General features: G+C 65.1%; 3 protein-coding genes across 7 annotated transcripts in view; 2 read left to right on the top strand and 1 right to left on the bottom strand.

The window, feature by feature from the left end:
- Positions 1–7,480, top strand: part of PIEZO1 (piezo type mechanosensitive ion channel component 1 (Er blood group)) — a 52,319-nt gene extending 44,839 nt beyond the window's left edge. For 2 of the 3 annotated variants that reach the window (XM_067019448.1, XM_067019447.1), the window contains 21 exons: positions 241–341; positions 765–846; positions 916–972; positions 1,062–1,234; positions 1,341–1,432; positions 1,651–1,842; positions 1,931–2,189; positions 2,260–2,448; positions 2,671–2,932; positions 3,172–3,283; positions 3,372–3,519; positions 3,602–3,816; positions 3,939–4,097; positions 4,180–4,327; positions 5,652–5,840; positions 5,952–6,044; positions 6,122–6,294; positions 6,370–6,492; positions 6,592–6,671; positions 6,764–6,953; positions 7,035–7,480. In XM_067019448.1, the coding sequence (XP_066875549.1) occupies positions 241–341; positions 765–846; positions 916–972; positions 1,062–1,234; positions 1,341–1,432; positions 1,651–1,842; positions 1,931–2,189; positions 2,260–2,448; positions 2,671–2,932; positions 3,172–3,283; positions 3,372–3,519; positions 3,602–3,816; positions 3,939–4,097; positions 4,180–4,327; positions 5,652–5,840; positions 5,952–6,044; positions 6,122–6,294; positions 6,370–6,492; positions 6,592–6,671; positions 6,764–6,953; positions 7,035–7,284 (3,287 nt within the window). In that variant the 3' untranslated portion in view covers positions 7,285–7,480. The remainder of the gene's footprint in view (positions 1–240; positions 342–764; positions 847–915; positions 973–1,061; positions 1,235–1,340; positions 1,433–1,650; positions 1,843–1,930; positions 2,190–2,259; positions 2,449–2,670; positions 2,933–3,171; positions 3,284–3,371; positions 3,520–3,601; positions 3,817–3,938; positions 4,098–4,179; positions 4,328–5,651; positions 5,841–5,951; positions 6,045–6,121; positions 6,295–6,369; positions 6,493–6,591; positions 6,672–6,763; positions 6,954–7,034) is intronic. The other variant, XM_067019446.1, reaches the window with a different exon arrangement.
- CTU2 (cytosolic thiouridylase subunit 2) lies at positions 6,534–15,407 on the bottom strand. Of its 2 annotated transcripts, XR_010837791.1 has the most exons (16): positions 15,265–15,403; positions 14,548–14,625; positions 11,269–11,347; positions 11,088–11,147; positions 10,276–10,336; positions 9,775–9,884; positions 9,398–9,648; positions 9,130–9,265; positions 8,832–8,963; positions 8,491–8,582; positions 8,306–8,409; positions 8,072–8,204; positions 7,875–7,944; positions 7,731–7,789; positions 7,513–7,647; positions 6,534–7,173 (listed from the first exon to the last, which is right to left on the bottom strand). XR_010837791.1 is itself a non-coding variant. In XM_067019449.1 (15 exons), exons 1-15 carry the CDS (start codon positions 15,327–15,329, stop codon positions 7,572–7,574), a joined length of 1,506 nt encoding a protein of 501 aa, XP_066875550.1. In that variant the 5' UTR covers positions 15,330–15,407; the 3' UTR covers positions 7,450–7,571. The 2 variants fall into 2 exon arrangements, 1 of the variants encoding a protein (XP_066875550.1); XM_067019449.1 differs by lacking the exon at positions 6,534–7,173 and having other exon boundaries at positions 7,450–7,647; positions 15,265–15,407.
- Positions 15,408–15,540: 133 nt separating this feature from the next.
- On the top strand, positions 15,541–23,261 carry RNF166 (ring finger protein 166). Of its 2 annotated transcripts, XM_059045954.2 has the most exons (6): positions 15,541–15,759; positions 19,445–19,601; positions 20,763–20,875; positions 21,238–21,352; positions 21,451–21,558; positions 22,281–23,261. In XM_059045954.2, the coding sequence occupies exons 1-6, from the start codon at positions 15,605–15,607 to the stop codon at positions 22,344–22,346; spliced, it is 714 nt and encodes a 237-aa protein (XP_058901937.1). In that variant the 5' UTR covers positions 15,541–15,604; the 3' UTR covers positions 22,347–23,261. The 2 variants fall into 2 exon arrangements, with proteins under 2 accessions (XP_058901937.1, XP_066874584.1); XM_067018483.1 differs by having other exon boundaries at positions 15,550–15,759; positions 21,451–23,261.

Genomic DNA, 23,261 nt, shown 5'->3' with positions numbered 1-23,261 from the left:
CCCGCGCCACAGTCCCCCAGGCTGCCGCTGCCGACCCCCGGCCCCCGGGGCCATCCCTGGGGGGAGGGTGGCACGCAGGCCTCGGCCCAGGGTCACAGGCTGCTGAGGGAACCCAGCATGGCCAGGCTGTTGCCGGACCCACCCCAAACCGAGGAGACGGACTTGAGGGTCTGGGGGAGGAGGCGGCGGCACAGCGCCCAGCCTCGGGGGCGGCCAGCTCTCAGTGACCTCTGCCCACAGTCATCCACTCCGGGGACTACTTCCTGTTCGAGTCCGACAGTGAGGAGGAGGAGGAGGTGCAGCTCGAGGACGCCCGGCCGTCAGCACAGAGTGCCTTCCAGGTGAGCACCTGGGCTGGCAGGGCCGCACGAGGAGGACGGACGGCCGATCTCCTGCGCCCGCAAGTCGAGTGGGAGAGCGGGTTCTGGGGGTACAGGTCACAGGCAGCTGTGTGTCCCTCCGATCACCCAGGCCTGTGGCGGCCACTGTGGCCTGGAGATGGGCTCAGCGTGTACTGGACACACATTCTCCTGTCCATCTTTGGGCCCCTGGCTCTCAGCATGGGGCCTGACGTTGACAAGCAGGACATGCTGGGTGGGCTGCACGCACCGCCCAGTCCTCCCCCCACCGTTCCGTGGCCCCTTTCCTGCCCAGGCTCAGGGAGCTGACGGCCCCCAGCCGGGCCTCCTGACCCCAGGCTCCCCAGCTAATGGGATCAGAAGGTCAGGGGAAGCCGAGCGCTAACCCAGGGCCCTGGCCCGCAGATGGCGTACCAGGCGTGGATGACCAGCGCCCAGACGGTGCTGCACCAGCAGCGTCAGGAGCGGGCAGAGCAGCTGCCCACAGGTGAGTCCGCTGCTGGCGGGGTGCAGGGAGGTGGGGCTGCAAGGTGCTGACCAGCACCCCTGTGCCCAGGAGGTGACGCACACCAGGAGGCAGAGCTGGCAGAGGGCTTGGAGGATGAGGTAGCCGGTGAGTTGGCCCGAGGGCTAGGGGCTGGGGAGCTGGGGGTCTCCCACTAGCAGTCCTTCCAGCGCCCGCCTGCCCCACCCTTGCCGCAGGCCGCAGCCACGTGATGCGGCGAGCGCTGAGCACCGTGCAGTTCCTGTGGGTGCTGGGCCAGGCGCTGGTGGACGGGCTGACGCGCTGGCTGCACGACTTCACGCGGCACCACCGCGCCATGAGCGACGTGCTGCGCGCTGAGCGCTACCTGCTCACGCAGGAGCTGCTCCGGGTGAGTGGGCCGGCCCCGCCCCCCGCCCCGCCCACTGAGGCCCCCCCCCCCCCCCCCAGGCCTCCTCACCCACCACAGCTGCCCTGAGCCCCTCGCCACCCTCCAGGGTGGAGAGGTGCACCGGGACGTGCTGGACCAACTGTATGCCGGCGAAGCTGAGATGATCCGTGATGCACCGGGCACACCATCGAGGTCGAGGTAGGAGAGGGGTCTGGGAGCTCAGGTCGGAGCGGGGACCCACCCCGCCCCAACTGGCCTGTCTTTGGCCCAGAATGAGGTCCAGCCCCAGCACCTGGGCTGCTGCACAGGAGCAGGCAGCCGGCTGGGCCCTCATCCACCGAGACCCCGAAGCCCTCCAGGCCCGTCCCAGAGCCCGAGGGGCGCACAGGCCACCTTGTGACCCGCTCCTCCTGCAGCGGGCTGGGGGCGGAGGAGCCACTGAGCAGCGTGACCGAGGACATCAGCAGCTCCCTGAGCACCAGCTACAACGCCCACAGCAGCAGCGAGGAGATGGTCACCGAGCCCGGGGCTTCCCTGCATGGCTCCCGGGAGCTTCCTGCCGGCGGCCGCACGAGAATGCGCACAGCCAGTGAGCTGCTCCTGCACAGGTGCGCGGGGAGGGGGGTACAGCGGGAGGGCTGGTGGGCCCAGGCCTACCTGGTGGCCCCAGAGGCTCTGAGCCTGGTCCCCTGGCAGGTGCCTGCACATCCCAGAGCTGGAGGAGGCTGAGCGGTTCGCGGCGGGACAGGGCCGCGCGCTGCGGCTGCTGGAGGCCGCGTACCAGTGCGTGGCCGCCCACTCGGAGCTGCTCTGCTACTTCGTCATCATCCTCAACCACATGGTCACCGCCTCGGCCGCCTCGCTGGTGCTGCCCATGCTGGTCTTCCTGTGGGCCATGCTGTCCATCCCGCGGCCCAGCAAGCGCTTCTGGATGACGGCCATTGTCTTCACCGAGGTGGGCCTCGCCGGCCGGCTGGGGGCTGAGGGCCGGGGGCTGGCACCCCGCTGACCCCGCTTGCCTGCAGGTCACAGTGGTCGCCAAGTACCTGTTCCAGTTTGGCTTCTTCCCCTGGAACAGCTACGCCGTGCTGCGGCGCTACGAAAACAAGCCCTACTTCCCGCCACGCATCCTGGGCCTGGAGAAGAGCGACAGCTACGTCAAGTACGACCTGCTGCAGCTCATGGCGCTCTTCTTCCACCGCGCCCAGCTGCTGGTGAGCCCACGCGCCCCGCCGCAGGGCAGCCGCCGCTCACGCACAACACACGCGTAGGCACACAGCACACGTGGACGCACGCACGCACGCCCGGCCACCCTGCTCCGAGAGGCAGGCCGGACGCCGCGAGGCCCAGCGTGGGTCTGGCCACCTCGCCCGCTCTGTGTGCTGCCCGGTGTGGCCACGCCGGCCTCCTCACCAGCTCCTCATCTCCCTCCACAGTGCTACGGCCTCTGGGACCACGACGAGGACCCTCTCTTGAAGGAGCACGACAGGGGTAGTGGGAAGGCCAAGGGGGCTGAGGAGGAGCCGGCCCTGCTGGGACCCCAGGGGGAGCCAGGGGCGGCCAGGGCTCCCACTGAGGACGACATCCCGGTGGAAGCCAAGGACGGGCCCCCAGAGCCACGTGGCGAGAGGCGCGTCAGCCTGCGTCTCAGGAAGAGGAGAAAGGAGAGCACAGAACCCAGAGGACAGGCAGCCACTGGTACGAGGGCCCGGCCACGCACAGCCATCGCGGCCCACCCGGTGGAGCCACTGCCCCAGCCGCGTCCCTGGCGGCCACTGCTGGTGACCCTCTGTGGAGGGGGGGTGGTCCCCGCACTCAGTCTGGTCTGTGAGGCGGGGCAATGGCAGCCCCTGGGGGGCGTCTCGGGACGGTCGGGAGTCCGAGCTGGGCCCAGCCCTGCGCCGTGGGCTCTGTCAGCAGCAGCTGCTCCCCCACAGAGGGCGAGGACGACAAGGAGGCGGTGGCTGCAGAGAGCGAGAAGAGGCGGAGCCGCCCCCGCGAAAGAGTGAGGGCCCTGGGGCTGCGGCTGCAGAGCTGCTGCCTGTCCCTGTGAGTGGCCCGGCCGGGAGCGCCCAGGCTGGGGAGGGTGGGAGGAGGGGTGCCTGGACGTGCCTGGACTGAGGCCGCTCGCCTGCAGGGCCCAGAGCATGTACTGGCCTGTGCGGCGCTTCTTCCACGACATCCTGCACACTAAGTACCGCGCGGCCACCGACGTCTACGCCCTCATGTTCCTGGCCGACGTCGTCGACTTCGTCATCATCATCTTCGGGTTCTGGGCCTTTGGGGTGAGTCGGGTCTCAGGGCCCCCACGAGCACAGAGCCCCACAGCTGCAGCCGCGCCCCTGACCTCTGCTCCCCCGGCCACAGAAGCACTCGGCGGCCACAGACATCACATCCTCCCTGTCAGACGACCAGGTGCCGGAGGCCTTCCTGGTCATGCTGCTGATCCAGTTCGGCACCATGGTCGTTGACCGCGCCCTCTACCTGCGCAAGACCGTGCTGGGCAAGCTGGCCTTCCAGGTCGTCCTGGTGCTGGCCGTGCACCTCTGGATGTTCTTCATCCTGCCTGCCGTCACGGAGCGGTAGGTGCCCGGGCTCGGGCCTCGCCTGGACACGCTGCTCCTTCCGGAGCAGGCTTGGGTCGGGGACCCTGGAGCTCCGGCCTCCAGACGGGCACCCTGAGCTGGCTTCCTGTCCCGTCCAGGATGTTCAGCCAGAACGCGGTGGCCCAGCTGTGGTACTTCGTCAAATGCATCTACTTCGCCCTGTCCGCCTACCAGATCCGCTGCGGCTACCCCACCCGCATCCTCGGCAACTTCCTCACCAAGAAGTACAACCACCTGAACCTCTTCCTCTTCCAGGGGTGAGTGCGGCTGAGGCCGGGGCTCTTGCGGCAGGGCTGCCCTCCCCACCGGCCCTCCTGACGGTGCCCCGGCCTCCGGCAGGTTCCGGCTGGTGCCATTCTTGGTGGAGCTGCGGGCCGTGATGGACTGGGTGTGGACGGACACCACGCTGTCCCTGTCCAACTGGATGTGCGTGGAGGACATCTACGCCAACATCTTCATCATCAAGTGTAGCCGCGAGACAGAAAAGGTGCCCGGGCCCCGAGGTGGGGGTAGCAGGGGACACTGGTCACTCCCCACTGGGGTCCCTCCTGGGGCTCAGAGCCCACGAACCAGAGAGCATCATCCTAAAAGCTTCCTGGAGGCCAGAAGGGGCTTCTTCGAGGGGACGGTGAACGTAGCCGTGTCGGGGTGGCTGCCCACGGAGGGAGAGGCCTGGCTTCTCGGGCCCTTGGTTCACTAGCACGGGTCACGGTGTGGGCGCTAAAATGTAAAGTGGGTTTTTGAGGGTTTTTGTTTTTTGTTTTTAGCAGTTTTACTGATAAAATTCACACACCTCCAGTTGGGTGGTTTCTAGCCTGTTCAGACTTAGGCAACCGTCAGCACAGTCAATTTAAGACAGTGCCCGTCCTCCAGAGAGAGGCCCCGTTCCCGCTAGCAGTCAGTCCCCGGCCCCCGGCCCCCCTCTTCTACACGGACGTGCGCGTTCCTGCCGTGCCGTTTGCGTGGAACCGCGGGACGCGTGGCTTCTCAGCACGACGTGGCCGAGGTTCATCCACGCAGCTGCGTCGCAGCTTCACTGCTTCTCGGGGCTGAGCAGTGTTCCGCCGTAATAAGCTTTCTGGGTGTCCCCCAAAACGCCCCCGTGGCCATTCGCGTCCAGAACTGTGGCCACAGGCCCCTTCTCCTGGGTGCACACCTCGGAGTGGAGCTCTGTGCCTCTGGGGGCTCCAGGCGCCCCTTCCGAGGAGCCGCGTGGGTGTCGCCCGACGGGGGCGCCGTCCTGCCTGCCCACTTGTTACTGTCGTGTCGCGCCGGTCCTGGCAGGGCTGAGGCGGTGCTGCTGTCATTTCCTGGTGGCTGCCGACGTCGAGCATCTTTTCCTGTGCTTGTCGGTCCCTCGTGTGTCACCTTCGGAGAGACGGCCACTCTCGCTTTCGGCCGGCTTTTACTCGGGTGGTTTTCTGTCGCCGGGAGAGTTCTTGGTGTATTCCGAACACCAGATCCTTCTCAGAGAGGTTTGCCCCGAAGGCTCTCACCATTTCAGGTCTTAGGTTCGAGTTCACTTCTGCCGAGGGCTTAAGGGCCCAACGTGCCCCTGTGGGCGTCAGCCGCCCCTCTGCAGGGTCGCGAAGGAAGGGCCCGTTGCTGGCTCTGGGCTCTACTCCCCAGTCCCCACTGTCTTCACGGCCATGGCTTCAGTTTCAATGCTCAGTCAAGGCTTGACTTCGTGGGGGCCGCAGGCGAGCCGGAGACCACGGCGCCCGCCGCCACAGAGCAGGGAGGCAGGCTGCCCGGGGCACGGCGCACAGCCGCGCCGGGTGACCTGTGCCGCGCCACGTCCCCCACCCCAGAAATACCCACAGCCCAAGGGGCAGAAGAAGAAGAAGATCGTCAAGTACGGCATGGGCGGCCTCATCATACTGTTCCTCGTGGCCATCATCTGGTTCCCGCTGCTCTTCATGTCCCTCGTGCGGTCCGTGGTCGGCGTCGTCAACCAGCCCACTGACGTCACCGTCACCCTCAAGCTGGGTGGCTACGAGGTGAGCAGCCCCCGCCTGGGAGGTGGGCGCGGGCTCAGCCTCCCGTGGCTGCTGGTGGTCTGGGGCGGGGGAGCCCCCCCTAGCGCCACATCACCGTGTCCCCACCGCCAGCCCCTGTTCACCATGAGTGCCCAGCAGCCCTCCATCGTACCCTTCACGCACCAGGCCTACGAGGAGCTGTCCAAGCAGTTTGACCCCCACCCGGTGAGTGCCCCCAAGCGCAGGCGCCGGGAGGGGAGGGGGCCTGGCTGCGCCCCGCTGAGGTGCTGCCCTCCGCCCAGCTGGCCATGCAGTTCATCAGCCAGTACGGGCCCGAGGACATCGTCACGGCGCAGATCGAGGGGAGCTCCGGGGCGCTCTGGCGCATCAGCCCACCAAGCCGGGCGCAGATGAAACGGGAGCTGTATAACGGCACCGCCGACATCACCCTGCGCTTCACCTGGAACTTCCAGAGGTGCGTCCCCGGACGGGAGGGGCGGGGCTGGGGGGGGGAGCACGCCCGTGAGGGTCACAGCTCCTGCTGTCGTAGGGACCTGGCCAAGGGAGGCACGGTGGAGTACACCAACGAGAAGCACACGCTGAGCCTGGCCCCCAACAGCACCGCCCGGAGGCAGCTGGCCGGCCTGCTGGAGGGCACCTCGGACCAGTCCGTGTGAGTGGGGGCTGGGGGCTGGGGGCGGGGCGGGCGGGGGGAGGGGGGCGGCTGCGGGAGGGCTGGGCCCGGCCTGACCTGCCGGCCTCCCCGCCACAGGGTCATCCCCCACCTCTTCCCCAAGTACATCCGTGCCCCCAACGGGCCTGAAGCCAACCCCGTGAAGCAGCTGCAGCCCAGTGAGTGGGGCAGGGGTGGCGGGGCGGGGGTGCTGGCCGTGGCCTCGGCCCCGGGCAGGGCGGTGGCCTGACGCCTCCCGGTTCCGACGCAGACGAGGAGGCCGACTACCTGGGCGTGCGTATCCAGCTGCGGCGGGAGCGCGTGGGCGCGGAGGCAGCCGGCTCCCTCGAGTGGTGGGCCATCGAGCTGCAGGACTGCCGGGCGGACTGCAGCCTGCTGCCCATGGTCATCTTCAGCGACAAGGTCAGCCCGCCCAGCCTGGGCTTCCTGGCCGGCTACGGGTGAGTGCGGCGGGGCCGGGGGCGGGGGCTGGGGTGCGGGCCGGGCCGCGGCCCCGACACCCCCTCACCGCCCACCTGCAGCATCATGGGGCTGTACGTGTCCATCGTGCTGGTCATCGGCAAGTTCGTGCGCGGCTTCTTCAGCGAGATCTCGCACTCCATCATGTTCGAGGAGCTGCCGTGCGTGGACCGCATCCTCAAGCTCTGCCAGGACATCTTCCTGGTGCGGGAGACGCGGGAGCTGGAGCTGGAGGAGGAGCTGTACGCCAAGCTCATCTTCCTGTACCGCTCGCCCGAGACGATGATCAAGTGGACGCGCGAAAAGGACTAGGGCCGCTTGCGGCAGGGCGGAGCCTCGTCCCGGCCCCCGAGCCCCGGTGCTGCTGATGCCGCCGTCACAGGAAGCTGCGGCGGCCCGGCCCGGCCCTGCTGTCTCTTCCCGTCCTCCCTGCTGGGCCCGGCGGCCCGGCGCCCCCTCTCCACTCGTACTGTAGAGTTTTCTAATTAAAACCTTTTATTTATACAAACGGGCGATCAGAGGCCACCGGCCCACGCTTGCCTTCCTGCTCTGCTAGGGTGAGGCCCGGGGCCTCCCGGCCCAGGCGCTGGTCCTCGGGCTCAGCTCTCACCAGGCCGTGCCGCGTCCTCGTGGCCCTCCAGTAGATACTCCTGCATCTGCTGCTCGGCCCTGGCCCTGGGGAAGCCGCACGGTGGGAACCGAGACCCTGAAGGAGCCCGCCCAGCCACCCCCGCCCACCCCAGCAGCGCGGGCAGTACCTTGGGCTGCGGAGCTGGGCCTCGGCCAGGACGTAGGGTGGCAGGAGGTCCAGGGAGGGCTGCAACAGAGAGCTGACGTTGGTGCCGGGCCCACGCGGCACAAACCCAGGCCAGTGCCCACCTGCCCCCTCACCCCGGACTCACCAAGTCCTTCATGTTCACACGGCAGCTGTAGCACAGCTGCTCAGTCACGTGGGCCCGGGGGTCCTCCTCCCTGCGGGAGCAGGATGTGCTGAGAGCCGGTCCTGCCCTCAGCAAGGGCCCGAGGGCACCCTCCCCCGTGCAGCCCGAGGTGCCGACCGTGGGGGGGGTGGGGCTGACGGGACAAGGCAGGGACTCACGGCCTGCAGCAGCACCGGGCCCCACCCATCCCGGTGCAGCAGGAGGACACGGTGGGTGCCTCAGCCTGTGCGACGGGGAGCTGCGTCTGGGGGAGCTGCGAGGAGGTCTGGGCCCCAAAAGCCGTGGCACTGTCTGCAAGCAGAGAGGAGCTGAGGGGACCTTGGGGGCCGCGGAACCCCAACACCCGCTCGCTGGTGCCCCTCCCCTGGCACCCTGTGAAGGCGAGGACACACCAGCAGTGTCGACGTCCAGCACGCACATACAGAGCAGGCAGCGGGGGCCGGGGGTGCCGGCGGCACAGCCGTCCCTGGGCGCCTTGAGCAGCTTCTCGCTCGTTCTGGGGGTGGGGGACAGGGCACCGTCGGCTGGGGGCTCCACTCCCTCCCAGGCCCCCCTCCCGGTGCCCACCCACACCCACCTGTACACGGTGCTGACCGTGGAGGGAAACTGGGCCTGCAGCCTGAGGATGAAGGCCTCCATCAGCCGGTGGATGCTGGCCTTTTCGGAGGCCTAGGAGCAATGAGACAAGGGGACCGGTCAGGGCCCACTGAGAGCAGGGAGCACGGGCTTCTCTACACCACCAGCCCGAGAGTCTGCGGTGGAGCCAGCCAGGGCCCCTGCTCTAAAGCGTCCCTGTCGTTAGACAAAGCATCCCTGACAAAGATCGTGCTGGCCCACCGTCCCTCCCCCACGTGCGTGACCCCCAGCTGGGCGCCCTCCTCCCCCGAGAGCACGACACGTGGCGCGGGCGCCGCTGACCTTGGTGTCAACAGCCGGTGTGAAGACGGAGGGCACGGCGAACAGGCGGTTGTAGAAGGCGACCTCCTTCAGCGTGTGCTCGCGCATGGGCCGCACCACCACCACGTCGCCGTGTCGCTCATCGGAGAAGCCCTGGGGGTGGGGGCACAGCGTTCCCTGCTGCCTGCAACCGACCGGCTCACATGGCCCCCTCCTCCCCTGCCAGCCAGGGAGGCTCCCCCCGAACTCAGGAGTTACTGCGTCAAGAGAAAAGGGCCAGGAGGGTGGGGACGGGGCCCTGGGCAGGCTGCAGGCGTACCGTGTCCCAGGCGAGGAAGGCCCCTCTCCCCAGTGCCAGGCTGGTCATGAGCTTGACGGCCAGGCGGGTGCAGCTGTCCCCTGTCATCACCTTGGAGTAGCCGTGGGTCCGGGCCACGTGCAGGATCAAGTGGGTCCTGCAGGGCAGGGCAGGGGGCGTCAGGGGCCCAGGCAGAGCAGGCCCAGAACGCCGGGGGGCAGGGGAGAGACGGTCTCAGGAACTGAGCGGGAGAGGCAAGGCTGGCGCCCTGGGGTGGCAGGGGACTCACCGCAGCGTCTGCAGAAGCTCCTCCCTGGCCGTCAGCGTCCTCACTGAGTTGAACAGTCTGGACAGAGCCTCGGTCTGGCTGGCTGGGGGCGGCCCAACCCGGCCCCGGGGGTGCTCGGGGCGGGGCCGGCTCTGCTCCCCCAAGGCATGCTGCTGCTGCAGGAAGCTGTCCACGGCCGCCTTGTAGGCTCCCTCGGTCCCCACCGGCTCCCGGGCAGAGCGGCGCAGCACAGACGGCGGCAGGCTGAACACCTTGTGTATTTGGGGGGCGGGGGGTGCGTGAGGGCCAGCCCACCCCACGTGGGGAAAGCAGGCCGGCATCCCTCGAGGACACCCAGCAGTCACCCCTAGGCGCTCTAGCAGGGACAGCCTGCCCACCTCTTCCAAGGCAACGATGTGCCACGGGAAGCCGATGGTCTGCAGGACCAGCTTCGCCTCGGCCAGGGATTTTGCTCTGTCCTCTGGGCTCTGGCCACAGGCTGCACCCTCTGAGGACCGCAGGCAGAAAGGAGAGTAAGGTCAGGGCCAAGGCCACTGCACCCTGGAGGGCAGCAGTCTCTGGCCGCTGACCTGTCTCCTTGGAGGGCGTTTTCAGAGTGGCTGGTGGGTTCTGTTTTGGTTAGGGAGAGAAGGGGGGCAGAGAAGGGCAACGAACGCGCCCTTCTCACTCAGTGCCCCTGACCCTGTGACAGACGCCGGGCAGATGCTCCTGCCCAATCCTGGACGGTCTGAGATTTCAGACACCAGCGGTGCTGCCTGTCGAACAGAGGCAGCATTTTGAGAGAAACGCCCCCGCCAGGGCTTTGTGCGGGCACAGCGCCTGCTGTCAGTGGGCCCAACCGAGGGCCACGGCCCGGGAGGAGAAGCAGCCACACGTACCGTCGGCGAAGACGACCCCTGGCACGAAACGCAGTCTCTTGGCCGAATCTCGACTCAGGCCCTGGGGTAGACGTGAAAGGGCCTCAGGTCCTCAGCCAGGTGCTGGACAGAGCCGGGGTGGGCCGTTGCTCTCACACCCTCTGGCCGGGGCTAGGGGACCAGGAGGCGAGCGCAGAAGGCCAAGCACAGAAGCGCTGTGCCGGAGCCCTGGGCCGCCTCCCGTTCGCCCTGGTACAGACTGCTCCACAGCCCCGCACAGAGCCCAGGGGACCTGTGTGTGTCCCACGGGGGCCAAGGCCTCCGACGCCCAAGCTGGGCCTACCGGGGCGCCGCCCTCATGCCCCCCGCCGGTTTCTCCGCCCCGCGCCCCTCGGCCACGCCCTGGCTCCTCCGGGTCTCCCCTCAAGCTTCTCAGGGAAGCCACCCTGCCCCCCGCCAGAACCAGGCCCTAGTCTAGGCCCCCGAAATGCCTGCTCGTTTCACTGTCCTGACACACCACCAGGACTGCGGGGAGGGATCTGGGCCCCGGGACACTGAGGGGCGCTCGGGCGTAGCACACACAGCTTCCCAGCAACGTGTTTCTAACACAGCCCAGCAAAGGGATGGGGCGCTAAACCGGGACACGGCAGGCACTCCGGACGCCGCTTCCAGGGCCTGTGCCCCTTGTGCACACGTCCCAGAGCCCTCGGGTGTCCTAGCTGGGGAGCGGGCCTTTCTCCCCAGCCCCAAGCCGGAGCCCCTCGGCGCCAGCCTCCCACTCTGGCGCTCAGCCGGGCACAGCCCGGGTGCAGGACGACGGTGTGCAGACGTACCTCAAGCACCTGCCAGAGCATGGAGCTGGACGAAGGCCCCCCGGACCACGCCAGGAGCACCTGGGGGAGAAGGAACATCACTGGAGGCACTGCGCCCCCGACATGCCCCGCCCACGGACGCCCCTGGGCGCGAGGCTACCCCCCCGAGCCCGGGTGTGCGGGAGGCGGCGCCACACCCTACCTTCTCCCCCGGGAAGATCAGCCGGTTCTTTCCAAGCACGGCTCTGAACTTGTGGACATAGAACGCCTTGAAACAGTCCCTGCAACACAGACCACCAGGAGCTGCGCCAACACTGCCCAGGCCACCCGCCCGCCGTGAGGATGGGGAAGCTGTCCGCCCCTGCCTCGGAGGAAGACATCCTGACGCTCTGCTGGGTTACGTTCCCATTTAGCAACTTCCACACTTAAAAGCAGCGTCTTGACGTCGAGGCTGCACTCAAAGACTGGCGAGGGGAACCAGGGTTGAGGCGTTCTCACCAACTGCGGCTGCCCCAGGATGGGCCTCACATCACACAGGAAGGCCCGCTCGGGTCACCCCCCAATTCTCACCACTGTGAACCAACGCCGGAGGGGCCCAGAACCCAGGCGGCACCTGGACCTGCGGCTACTCAGGCGGGCCCAGCTGGCGGGAGGGGTGGAAGGGCATATGCACAGGGCAAGGCCACCCTGCCCTCCCCTAGGCAGCGTAGCTGACCCCTTCCAACACCCCCATGGGGGGGCACTGAGCAGGCTGCGGGGTCAGGGGACTAGCATCCTAAAGCCCCACACTGGCCCCTAGAAACGCCCAGGAGGCCCCCACAAGCACGGAGAACCGCAACTTCGACAGGGCCTGGGACTCTGCATTCTTGGCCTTCCAACGGAGCCTGGGGCTCACCAGGTCAGAGGTTCTTAGCCTTGGCCGCACATGAGAGTCACTCAGGCTGACCACGTCAGGATGTATCAGGTGAAACCCAGGCACCCACGTTTAAAAGCTCCCCAGGGCAGCTCCCTGGCAGTGCCGTGGTTAGGACTCGGCACTCTCACTGCCGTGGCCCAGGTTCAACCCCCGCTTGGGGAACTAAGATCCCGCACGCTGCATGGGATGAGAGGAAGGGAAGGAAGGAAGGGAGGGAAGGGAGGGAAGGGAAGGGAAGGGAGAAGAGGGAGGGAGGGAAAAAAGAAACAAAGAAATGAGGACTTCCCTGGCGGTCCAGTGGGTAAGACTCCATGCTCCCAGTGCAGGGGGCCTAGGTTCAATCCCTGGTCGGGGAACTAGATCCCACAGGCCGCAACTAAGAGTCCGCATGTGGCAACTAAAATGTCCACATGCCACAACCAGGAAGTCTGCGTGCTACAATGACGATCCCGCATGCCGCAACTAAGACCCGGCACAGCCAAGATAAATAAACAAATGCTATATACATATATATATATATATATATATATATATATATATATATACACACATATAAAAGAAGTGTAAGAAAGAAAAGGAAAAAAGAAGAAAAAAGAGAGAGAGAGGAAAAGACAGAAAGATGGGAAGGAAGGAAAGGAGAAACGGAAGGAAGAGAGAAAGAAAGGGAGAAAAAAAGAAAGGGAGAAAGACAGAGAGACTGAAAAGAAGGAAGGAAAGGAAAAAGAAGACAGACAGACAGAGAGAGCAAGAAAGCAAGCTCGCCCCCCAGCAGGCAGCTGAGGTGAACAGTGCCCTGAGCACGAGGGAGCAGCACAGCGCCAGGGGAGCGGCCCCCGGCCTGGGGCTCTGCCCCCATATGTATTTCCTTCTTCCCGTACAGACGTGCTGGTATCTCAGCAGTCCCGCCAATGCCGAGCAGGCACCACGTACGAACTGCCGACCGAACACCCCGAGGCACCTCTGTGGATGGTAACGCAACTCGCTTTTAGCAGCAAATCACTGGGGCTCCAGGGACCCCAGGAGACCAGCCATGGGAGTGACTCCTGGAAGGTCAGGGCCCCAGGAGGCTCCTCAAGCAGACACAGATGCTCACGGTGGCAGAGAGGACCCCGTGGCTGCTGCACCCATGTCTCCCCAGCACCACTAGGCTCCTGAAACCACACGTGCCCTGCGGGTCAGGCAAGGAAACTCGCTCAAAACCTAGACTGCCAGAAACTGCAACCTGGAAAATCAGCCTCCCACCTCTTCCCAGGACTAAGCAAGCGGGGGAGGGGGAGCTTTGGGCCCAGGAGTCACTGTGGCTTCTCTTATTAACTGTGAGTTCTCCAAGCAGGCTGGAGAGATCACCGTTTCTAGATGCTCTTACGTGCTTAAAGCAGTGACTTGCTTGCCTAAATCGTATTTGCTGACGGCACACACCAAGTCTACTAGGCCCCCCCAAAGGTGGGCAGGTATGAGAAAGTCTGGGGAAAACAACATATTCCATCCCTTCGGTTTCTCTTCCAGAAACTTTTACAAAGCAGAGTTCAGTACTCTGGAAGACCGATTTAAAAATGTGAGCCCATCACTCATTCAACATGCACTCGCTCGCTATACTAAGCATGCAGCGTCGCCAGCAATTCATAGATATAAAAAGGGAGACAGGTCCTGCTCTTGTGGAGCTATGAATCCAGTGAACGTGATCAGACATTGAAAGTTACGATTCAAGGGCGATGTGACAGGACCACGGAGAGCTTCGGATAACATGGAATATGCTCAGGCCTCTCTGGGAATAAGCCCCTGCTGTCCAAAGATCTTCCCAGAGCTGGGAGAAGGCTACAGCCCACCTTCCATCCCTCTCTCTCTCTCTCACAAGTCAAACAGCATCATGAAGAGCACCTGCCAGAGACCCCAGGATGCTCCAATCTGCCCCTATATGCGTTCCAGCTGCCCCAAAGAGCTCTTCCCGCACACCACGCTCCGCTTTCACTCCCAACTCTCCCCGTAAGCTCCATCAATACCTGCCTGCCACCTGACCAATGGCTGGATGATGGGAGAATGGCACGCACACAAGAAACCTGCACACACAAAGACTCGCCAGTAGGACGTCAGAAGCAGGAGTAAAGCGGTAAGATGCTTTCAAAAGCAAGAAACAAAGCCAAAGGGCTTCCCTGGTGCCGCAGTGGTTAAGAATCCGCCTGCCAATGCAGGGGACACAGATTCGAGACCGGGTCCGTGAAGACCCCACATGCTGCGGAGCAACTAAGCCCGTGGGCCACAACGACTGAGCCTGCGCTCTAGAGCCCGTGTGCCACACTTCTGAAGCCCGCTCACCTAGAGCCCGTGCTCCACAACAAGAGAAGCCACCACAATGAGAAGCCTGAGCACCGCAATGAAGAGTAGCCCCCGCTCGCCACAACTAGAGAAAGCCCGCGCACAGCAACAAAGACCCAACACAGCAAAAAATAAATAAAAAGTAAAGTAAAATTAATTAATTAAAAATCAGAAACACCACAGATATGGGGGCAGTCCTGGTTGCTGAGTGAGACCGTGCGTACCAGGTCGCCTGCCACCTCCATGCCTCACCTGCAGAAAGCATCTCCGGCTCGGATCACCACGACAGGCAGGCCTTCCTTGCACTTCACACACTTCTGCTGCTCACGGCTTGAGACGTGGGGGCGGCGGGGGAGGGGAAGAGAACAGGAACACAGGTTACACCCCTCTCCCGGGGGCTTCAGGGAGACCATAGCCTGTTTCTCACCCCAAACTGTTGTACGAGAGGTCACTGGGGGCGGGTGGGGGCGGGCCGCACCACACAAACCACGGCTTGTATCTTATCCAGACTACCACTCTGGGGAAAGACCAAGGCCCTAGGGAGATTTCAGTCTGTTAAAGCCAGCTCAGTGGGCTCAATCTCTCAGGGGCTGGCACAAGAAGAGAGCCAACTAGCTCTCTGCGGCCCTGGAAGGAAGAAGTGGAGCCAGTGGGTAGAACAGACAGGGAGCCCGACTTTCCTCGCCTCCCTGTAAGGACAGCCTGGTGAGCGGCGAAGCCGTCCCATGGGCTACAAGAATTAGAAGTGCGAGACCGCAGTATTTACCACGGGCTTGCCAGGCACTCTCCGGGTGCTGCGGAGCGAGGTCCACACCCGACCAGACATTCCGAGACTCCTGGGCCCCGCCCTCGGCGGTCTCCTGGCTTCCCGGGGCCCTGAGCGCAAAGCGTGGGCCGGCCCCTCGGGGCAGTGCTCGCCGTCTGCGGGAGCGCCGGAAAGAAAGCAGCGGGAGCGGCCGCCCCTCTTACCTGGGCCGTGGCGGCGGCGGCCCCGCGGGCGCGGGACCCCGGTAGTCCTCGTCCACCTCGCACATAGCTGCTCCGTGTTGCGTTGTACGCGACGGCGGCGGCGGCGGCGGCCGGCGCGCCCTGACTACATCACCAAGACGCCGGCGCGGCCGTGACGCGCGGGCGAGGGGCGGGCGCTCCATATGACGTCATCCAGGCGCCAGCGCGGTCATGACGCGCGGCCGGGGGCGGGCGCTCCCTATGACGTCAACTCGGAGCCGGCGCGGCCGTGACGCGCAGGCCGGGCCGGGCCGGGCCTGGCCGGGACAGGGGCGGCGGCGGCGGCGGGCTGGGCCACGGGATGGCGATGTTCCGCAGTCTGGTGGCCTCGGCTCAGCAGCGGCAGCCGCCAGGCGGGCCCGCAGGCGGCGACAGCGGCCTGGAGGCGCAGTACAGCTGTCCCATCTGCCTGGAAGTCTACCATCGACCCGTGGCCATCGGCAGCTGCGGACACACGTGAGTGCGCCGGCCTCCGGGAGGCCGCGGGGTCGGGCGCCGCCGCGGGGAGGGCTCTGCAGCCGCCTGGGCACGCGAGTACTCGGGGGGCGCGGGTCTCCCCGAGCAGGGCCGTTTCTGCCCTCTGGGCGCGTCCATCCACCTCAGCCCAGCCTCCTGCCCGCCCGTCTGTCCGCCCCGGGCTCTCGATCCGATCACCCCGTCAGCACACAGGACCGACCTGCAGCCCTGCCCGGTCTCTCACGGGCAGTGCCCGGGGCCGCTGACGGCATAGATGAGCCTCCCCGGGGACTCACAGGGCAGTGGGCACGACCTCTGCGCCGGTCGCCTTCCATCTGGTCCCGTGGAGACTGGGTGGGCAGTTGTAAATAAATGCGTTGTGGCTTTTGCCATCAACTCTTTTTTGGACCCGCTGTCTGCTTGTCTTCACTGCAGAGGAGAGGAGTTCCCTAAAGTTTGGGCAGGGGCTTGTTTGGAGTCTGGTGCTGTTTTGTTCTGACGGAGAACTTGGGTCACATCGATCACTGAGCAGCCAGGCAGGCTGGCCCTCGGGGGACCAGATGCCACACATCTTGCTAGGGTTCCCAGCTGTGTCAGGGCCGGGTTGTTTCAGGAACAGAAACCTGAAGATGTGGCTCTCCTCCCAGCCAGGTGCTGTACTCAAGGCTTCTGGGAGCTGCCAGCCTGTTTGGGAGGGGGCTGAGATCAGGGTGTCGGCTCTCCAACTCTCTGGAGTGGCTGAATAATACCGCTCTTGAGTGAAATTAGCAGGGTGGGGAGAGGGGGCAGGAGGGCTTGGCTGCCAGCAGACTTGCTGAGGAGGTGGGGCCGAGATTCACCCAAGCTGGTGTTTGAACATTTTGCAAACAAAGGCAGATGACCTGGAAGGTTCCTGATACAAAGAGGGAGTTGCTGGGCTTCCCTGGTGGCGCAGTGGTTGGGAGTCCGCCTGCCGATGCAGGGGGCGCGGGTTCGTGCCCCGGTCCAGGAAGATCCCACATGCCGTGGAGCGGCTGGGTCCGTGAGCCATGGCTGCTGAGCCTGCACGTCCGGAGCCTGTGCTCCGCAACGGGAGAAGCCACAGCAGTGAGAGGCCCGCGTACCGCAAAAAAAAAAAAAAAAGAGGGAGTTGCAACCGCTGGGTGTGTGTGCTGCTCATCAGCCAGGGAGGTGGCAGGAACCGTGTCAGGAGCCAGCAAGCCTTCACACACACACACTGGCAGGAAGCACAGGGACCTACCTGCCCGCACTGGGAGAGCACTGCTGATCTGTCCTGAAGGTACTGTGCCTCACTTTTTCATGCTGTGTGTGGCGTTTCGGCAGGGGCAGCCCCCTGCACAGCACTCCTCTTGTCAGCACACAGCGGTGGGTGTTCTCAGGTGTGTTCAGCTTCTTAGCCCATCACTGAGAGAGCAGTAGAGCTTGTCCCAGGCCCAATTTTAGAAAGCCTTTCCTGGGCTTCGGGTTGGTATCAACACTCACCCAGCCCTGGGCTGTGGTGTTGCGGGCCTCTGGTCAGCACAAATCTGTTTTCTATTTTTCCAAATAAGTCTTTTCTTAAAAGGTGGTTTTCAGAATACAGAAATACACAAACTGCTGTGCAAGCGTATTCTTCTATAAACCCCACTCCCCCGTGCTCTTCTTGGCAGAATCTGTCCCCTCTTCTCCTTCGAAGGCTCTTTCTAAGGCTGGTCCTGCAAAATCCTCTTCTTCAGCTTCTGCCTTAAAAAGACTTTTTCCCTGGCTGTTTACACCTACTGGTGTAAACAAACCTCCTGGCTGTTCCATCTCTGCCTCTTACTTTCCATAAGTTTCTTTTCCAGTGTTTTGAAGGCATGTGTGCAAATGAACGTGAAAGATTTAAAGACTCACATCTCTCCTGAAAAGTTTGTCGGTGGTCTGGTTATCCACCCCTCACCCCCACCCCCAGCTCCCTAACTGTAGCAGTCTCCTTCCACAAAACAGGTTTTTCTGGAGGTGACAGCAGCCCTGCCAGGGGCCGGGGCTCATGCTCCAGCACGAGACAGAAGGGGACAGGTCGTAGGGAGGGCTTTTGAGCAGGAGCCCAGAGGCAGGAGGTGCCCCGGTAGAGAGTGTGGAAGCGCTCCTGTGAAGTCCCCAGGGGCCCCAGACAGAGCCAGTGATCTGTCACACTCAGAGGACGGCCTGGGCCGTGAGCCACATCCGGAACCACAAGCTGCCCGGCTGTTTCTTTTTTTCTTTTTATAAAGGAATTTAGCCTTGTATGGCTTCCTCTTTTTAAAAAAAAAAAAAAAATTTATTTATTCGTCTTTGGCTGCGTTGGGTCTTCGTTGCTGCGCGCGGGCTTTCTCTAGTTGCAGCGGGCAGGGGGCTACTCTTCATTGCAGTGCGTGGGCTTCTCATTGCGGTGGCTTCTCTTGTTGCGGAGCATGGGCTTAGGCACGTGGGCTTCAGTAGTTGTGGCACGTAGGCTCAGTAGTTGTGGCTCGTGGGCTCTAGAAGTGCAGGCTTAGTAGTTGTGGCTCACGGGCTTCAGTAGTTGTGGCACGTGGGTTCAGTAGTTGTGGCGCACAGGCGTAGCTGCTCTGCAGCATGTGGGATCTTCCCGGACCAGGGCTCGAACCCGCATCCCCTACACTGGCAGGCGATTCATAACCACAGCGCCACCAGGGAAGCCCTGTCCAGCTGTTTCTGACCCCTCTGATGAGGCCTCCCTGGGGGCCAGTGTTTGGTACCGCCAGGGCTGCCTCCAGCCTCTATATCTCTTCTGTCATTCCCTCTGTCCCTGCTAGACGCACGCAGAGCAGTGCACACCCCGACACCTCGTGGGTTTCTTGCAGGCCGCCCAGTTGCTGCCTTTCTCCTGGGGCCGAGTGCTTGCTCTTCTGGGCCGTGGAGCCTCTGCTCCACGGCTCCCATCTGCTAAGCGTTCCCCTTGGCTCTTCCTGCAAAGGTAGAGCTGGTCCTGCGGTCAGGCTCCTGGCCCTTCTTGCCCCACTGAGAGTGTTCGAGCCGCGACCCCACCCCCCACAGGGCAGCGCATGTTCTTCTGCGGCACTGGGGTGGTTATAAACACCGGCTGCCGGGGCCAAGCACACACGGGGTGCCGGGACTTGTACCTCACGACATGGCGTCTCCAGAGACACGGCCAAGAGCTTGGGGCCGAGAGGGGCACAGCCCTTCTGCCACTACGCCTCTGCTCAGGCCGAGCCAGAGGCCTTCTTGCCTGGGGAGAGGGCACTGTCCCAAGGCTGGTGACACTCCCTGACCAGCTTTGGCCCTGCTCCATCCAATGAGTCCTGGGCCCTGGGGCCCTACGGTTTCCTCTCACCACTGTTAGTGATTTTACTCCCCAGAGTTTCATGGGTAGAGGGTCTCCAGGTTCCCCCATGCTGTCCTGGAGTCCCCTGAGGTGGCATCATCACCGCTTGGCAGTGAGACGGACAGGTTGGGCCCTGGGCCTCCTGCAGCCAGAGCTCTTGCTGGGACCAGGGCTGCGGGGCCAACGTGGGACCTGGGGGGGTCAGAGCTGCAGTTCAGCCCTCATCGCAGGATCGGCAAGAGTGTCCCAGAAGCCCACGGCTGGGCAGGGACCTGGGTCATCCTCTAGCCAGACGGTGCCCATTCAGCCCGTAGGACCCCGGCCCGGAAGCTACTGCTGACGGAGGGGAGCGCAGCCCTCAGGCCCGTGTCTGCCCTGCAGGTTCTGCGGGGAGTGCCTCCAGCCGTGCCTGCAGGTGCCGTCGCCCCTGTGCCCGCTGTGCCGCCTGCCCTTCGACCCCAAGAAGGTGGACAAGGCCGCCCGCGTGGAGAAGCAGCTTTCGTCTTGCAAGGCGCCCTGCCGGGGCTGCAGTAAGAAGGTACCGCGGCCTCCCTAGCCCGGGGGCTCCAGTGGGCGCGCAGGGGAGCTGGGCACGGGCCACTCCCTTCCCTGTTGAGCAGCCCGCCGCTCCACTCGCTTCCTGCGGGCCCTGCATGTGGCCCGGGCTCCGGGCTGTGGCTGGCGCAGGGGCACAGGCTGAGCTGAGCCCACCCTGATGCAGCCCCGACACCCCAGTGACCCCCGCGCACTGCAGGCGGCGACTGCAGTGGGGCCTAGCCCACCCACCCCGTCCCGGCCCCCGCTGCCCGCTCAGGCGGGCACACCACTGTGTGGGGGACCCAGCCTGGGGACGGAGTGGGAACTTCGGTTTTCAGATTTTGCCATCGCTCGGCTGAACGAGCGGCAGCCCTGTTGCTCTGTCCTCAAGGTCGAAGGTCAGACTGTCCGGGGGGCCGCCCTGAGCTCACAGTGAGGCGCTGCCGTGGCCTCCTTCAGGCGCACGTGCCCCTCCCTCCCGGCGTGAGAGCGGAGCAGGCTGTTGGCTCTTGTGTGAGGCGGCCCCCACCCTTGGCCTCGGTTCCGTCACGGTCATGGTTCCGTCCACACGTGCGGGCCCGGGGGGCAGGCTTGCTCAGTGCCCGCGGGCCTGGCAGAGCGGGGGCCGGGCCGGCAGCAGGGGGACCCCTCCTGCTCCCTCTCCGCCTCGCCTCCTCGGTGCCGGGAACTAGGTTCCTGTGTGCGCCGCCCTCTTCCTCCTTTCCTCCTCGGGTCATTCCCGCCTGCCCCCTGCAGCCGGCGCCCCTCCCCTGCTCCACGCTGAGCCGGTTCCCGCCTTCGGCCGCAACGGGCCACCCGGGCAGCCGAGAAGGTTGTATCTTGTTCCGTTTCCTATCTCTTGGTAAAGAGTTTGCTGGACGTTCGACTGTCCAGAATTTTGCCTGCTGGCTCCCGTCACAAGGGGTATTTTCTCCCCAATAGACACCCTCCCTGTCCCCTCGTGGGCCGCCCCTCGCCTGCAGCTCCCCAGGGAGCGGAGGCCCACTGCCCCCGGCACGGCCCCAACACGAAGCCGTGAGCGCCTGCTTCTGGGTGCGGCTCAGCAGCCTTCGGGGTCTGGAGTCTGTGTCTCCCCCGCTCGGCCTCCGGGCCCCACTTCCGCAGCGCCGCTGCCCGGTCCCTCCCCTCCCCTCCTCCCCAGGTGGCGCTGGCCAAGATGAGGGTGCACGTGGCCTCCTGCGTGAAGGTCCGGGAGCAGATGGCCGCCTGTCCCAAGTTTGTCCCCGTGGTGCCCACGTCCCAGCCCATCCCCAGGTAGAGCTGCCTCGCCGGGTGGGCAGGGGGGCCCCACCCCGAGGAGGTGGGAGGGCCGCCGGGGGAGGGCCTCGGCCCCTGCAGGTAGGGGACCCCAGGAGGGCCCAAGCCAGGCCCCCACGGCTCACCTCCCGTCAGGGACGCACGGTCACCAGACAGGCTGGGGCTGGACAGACACCTCCTCTCAGGGTTGCAGCGAGGTCGGGGAAGCGAGGGGCCCGGGGTTAGGCGGTGGGATTCCGCGGTGGGATGTGCAGAGGGGGGCGGGGCCCCGCGGCAGGTATGGCCCACAGGTCGGGGGAGGGCGAGCCAGCCGCGTGATAGGAAGGTGGCAGTGCCACTCACCCCCACCCCCGCCGCAGCGCCATCCCCAACAGGTCCACCTTCGCCTGCCCTTACTGTGGTGCCCGCCACCTGGACCAGCAGGAGCTGGTGAAGCACTGCGTGGACAACCACCGCGGCGACCCCAACCGCGTGGTGAGTCCGCCCGCCCGCCCGCCCGCCCCGCCGGGGCCCTGGCCCCTGCACGCCCGGCGCTCCCGAGCCCTGCAGGCTCACCGGCCGCTCTGCCCCAGGTGTGTCCCATCTGCTCGGCCATGCCTTGGGGCGACCCAAGCTACAAGAGCGCCAACTTCCTGCAGCACCTGCTCCACCGGCACAAGTTCTCCTACGACACCTTCGTGGTGGGTGCCTCCCCTCCCCCTCCCCCGGTGCCGGCGGTGGCCAGACCAGGCCCACAGCGGCCCCCTGTCCTGCGGGTCCCTCACCGCTGGGCCAGCGAGCTCCCCTCACGCGGGGCCTCCTCTCGGGGAGGCACCGTCGCAGGGCCACCATCTCCCCAGCTCTGCACCGGGGCCTCGGCACACAGACCCCTCCACGGGGGACAGGCCCTTCCCGTGGGGAAGAGCCACGGGAACTTTTGTCGCCAGGAAAACCTCCGGCTCTCCCTCTCCCTCTCCCGCCTGCGGTCCCCACCCGCAGACCCTCCTGCAGGCCCTTCCCTCCTGTGCGCCCCCGGCCCTGCTGTTCTGGGCCCCCGCAGTCCGCCAGCCTCCGGGCGCCAGACCCCGGGGAGTCGGCCCCTCCGCTCCCTCCCCCTGTGCCTGGTCCTGATGGGTGGATGCCACGGAGATCCCTGGCTTCTCTGCTCGTCTCAAGCCCCGTTCTTGGGTCTGAGGGGAGAGGACAGCTCCAATTCCGGGGATCCAGCCCGCGCAGTCCACCCAGCCCTCGGTCACTGGGCGTGCTGGCCTCGGGGCAGCCAGGCCATCCCCGCAGCACCCGGGGACCCCATGACCCCACGACCCGGTGGGGCCAGGTTTGAGGTGACGGGACCGCGGGGGTGGTGGGGGTCGCCCTGAGAGGCCCTGGCGTCCCCGGCCCAGCTCCGCTCCCTGCTTTCCAGGACTACAGCATCGACGAGGAGGCCGCCTTCCAGGCCGCCCTGGCCCTGTCTCTCTCCGAGAACTGAAGGCGCGGCCACTGGCCCAGCCCTCCCGCCTCAAGGGACAGGCCCTGCCAGCTCCTTGGGCCCAGGCCTGCCTGGGAAGGCGCCTTGAGGGCCAGGTGGAGCCTCACTGCTGCAGGACGAGAGACCACATCCCTGTCGTCACCGGCACTTCAAGCTGAGCAGGTGGCCTGGCGGGGGGCCGGCCACTGGGACGGAGTGTGGCCACTGTCTATGTCTCAAAGCCATGATGTCCTCCCTGCAGAGAGGACCCTTCAGGCCCTGCCGCGTCTACAGGCCCCAGCACTGAGCGGGGAAGCGCGGAGGGGGGCCCGGCCTAGCACCTGGCAACACTTCCCTCTCGCGTGCTCGGTACTGGCTTTTGTGATACCTAGAGGTTCCACACTTTTCTATATTGTCCGGTGTGATGACCTTTTCACATTTTCTAGAGCAAAGACAGAGCAGTTACCCTTCATATTGCAATATCTGTGTCTGACTAGGAATAACAGTATTTTTATGGAACATTTACAGAATTATATTTTTTAAAAAAAACTATAAAAAACGAACGGTCGTGGGATCGGTCGAGGGAGGAGAGGAGAGACGGGGCAATCGCTGTGCGCGGGGACCGAGGTGGCCACGCCCCCCGGTCGCCTCGCCGTTCCCCAGGGCCCCTGTGATAATAACGGGAAGAAATCCCAGCGCCCGGCCACTTGCAGTGGCGCTGTGTCTGCTCCTGGCCTCCTGCCTGGGTCTTGGCCTCGGCCCTGCTGTCGCTGTCCCAAAGCTGAGCACCCCCGCCCCCGGCAGGGCCGCGCCCAGCAGCTGCAGGGCGCAGGGGGGTTCACAAGATGCTCACCGGCACCCTCGTTTGGTTCGTGGCATAAATTATTGCTGTCTTTAAAAAAATTTCAATAAAACGTCTCAGAGCATCTCTAGCGA

The sequence above is a fragment of the Kogia breviceps genome, chromosome 18 (genome assembly GCF_026419965.1).
Source record: "Kogia breviceps isolate mKogBre1 chromosome 18, mKogBre1 haplotype 1, whole genome shotgun sequence".
Lineage (NCBI taxonomy): Eukaryota > Metazoa > Chordata > Mammalia > Artiodactyla > Physeteridae > Kogia > Kogia breviceps.
Note: the sequence above shows the minus strand (reverse complement) of the source record. Positions and strands in the feature narration are given on the sequence as shown.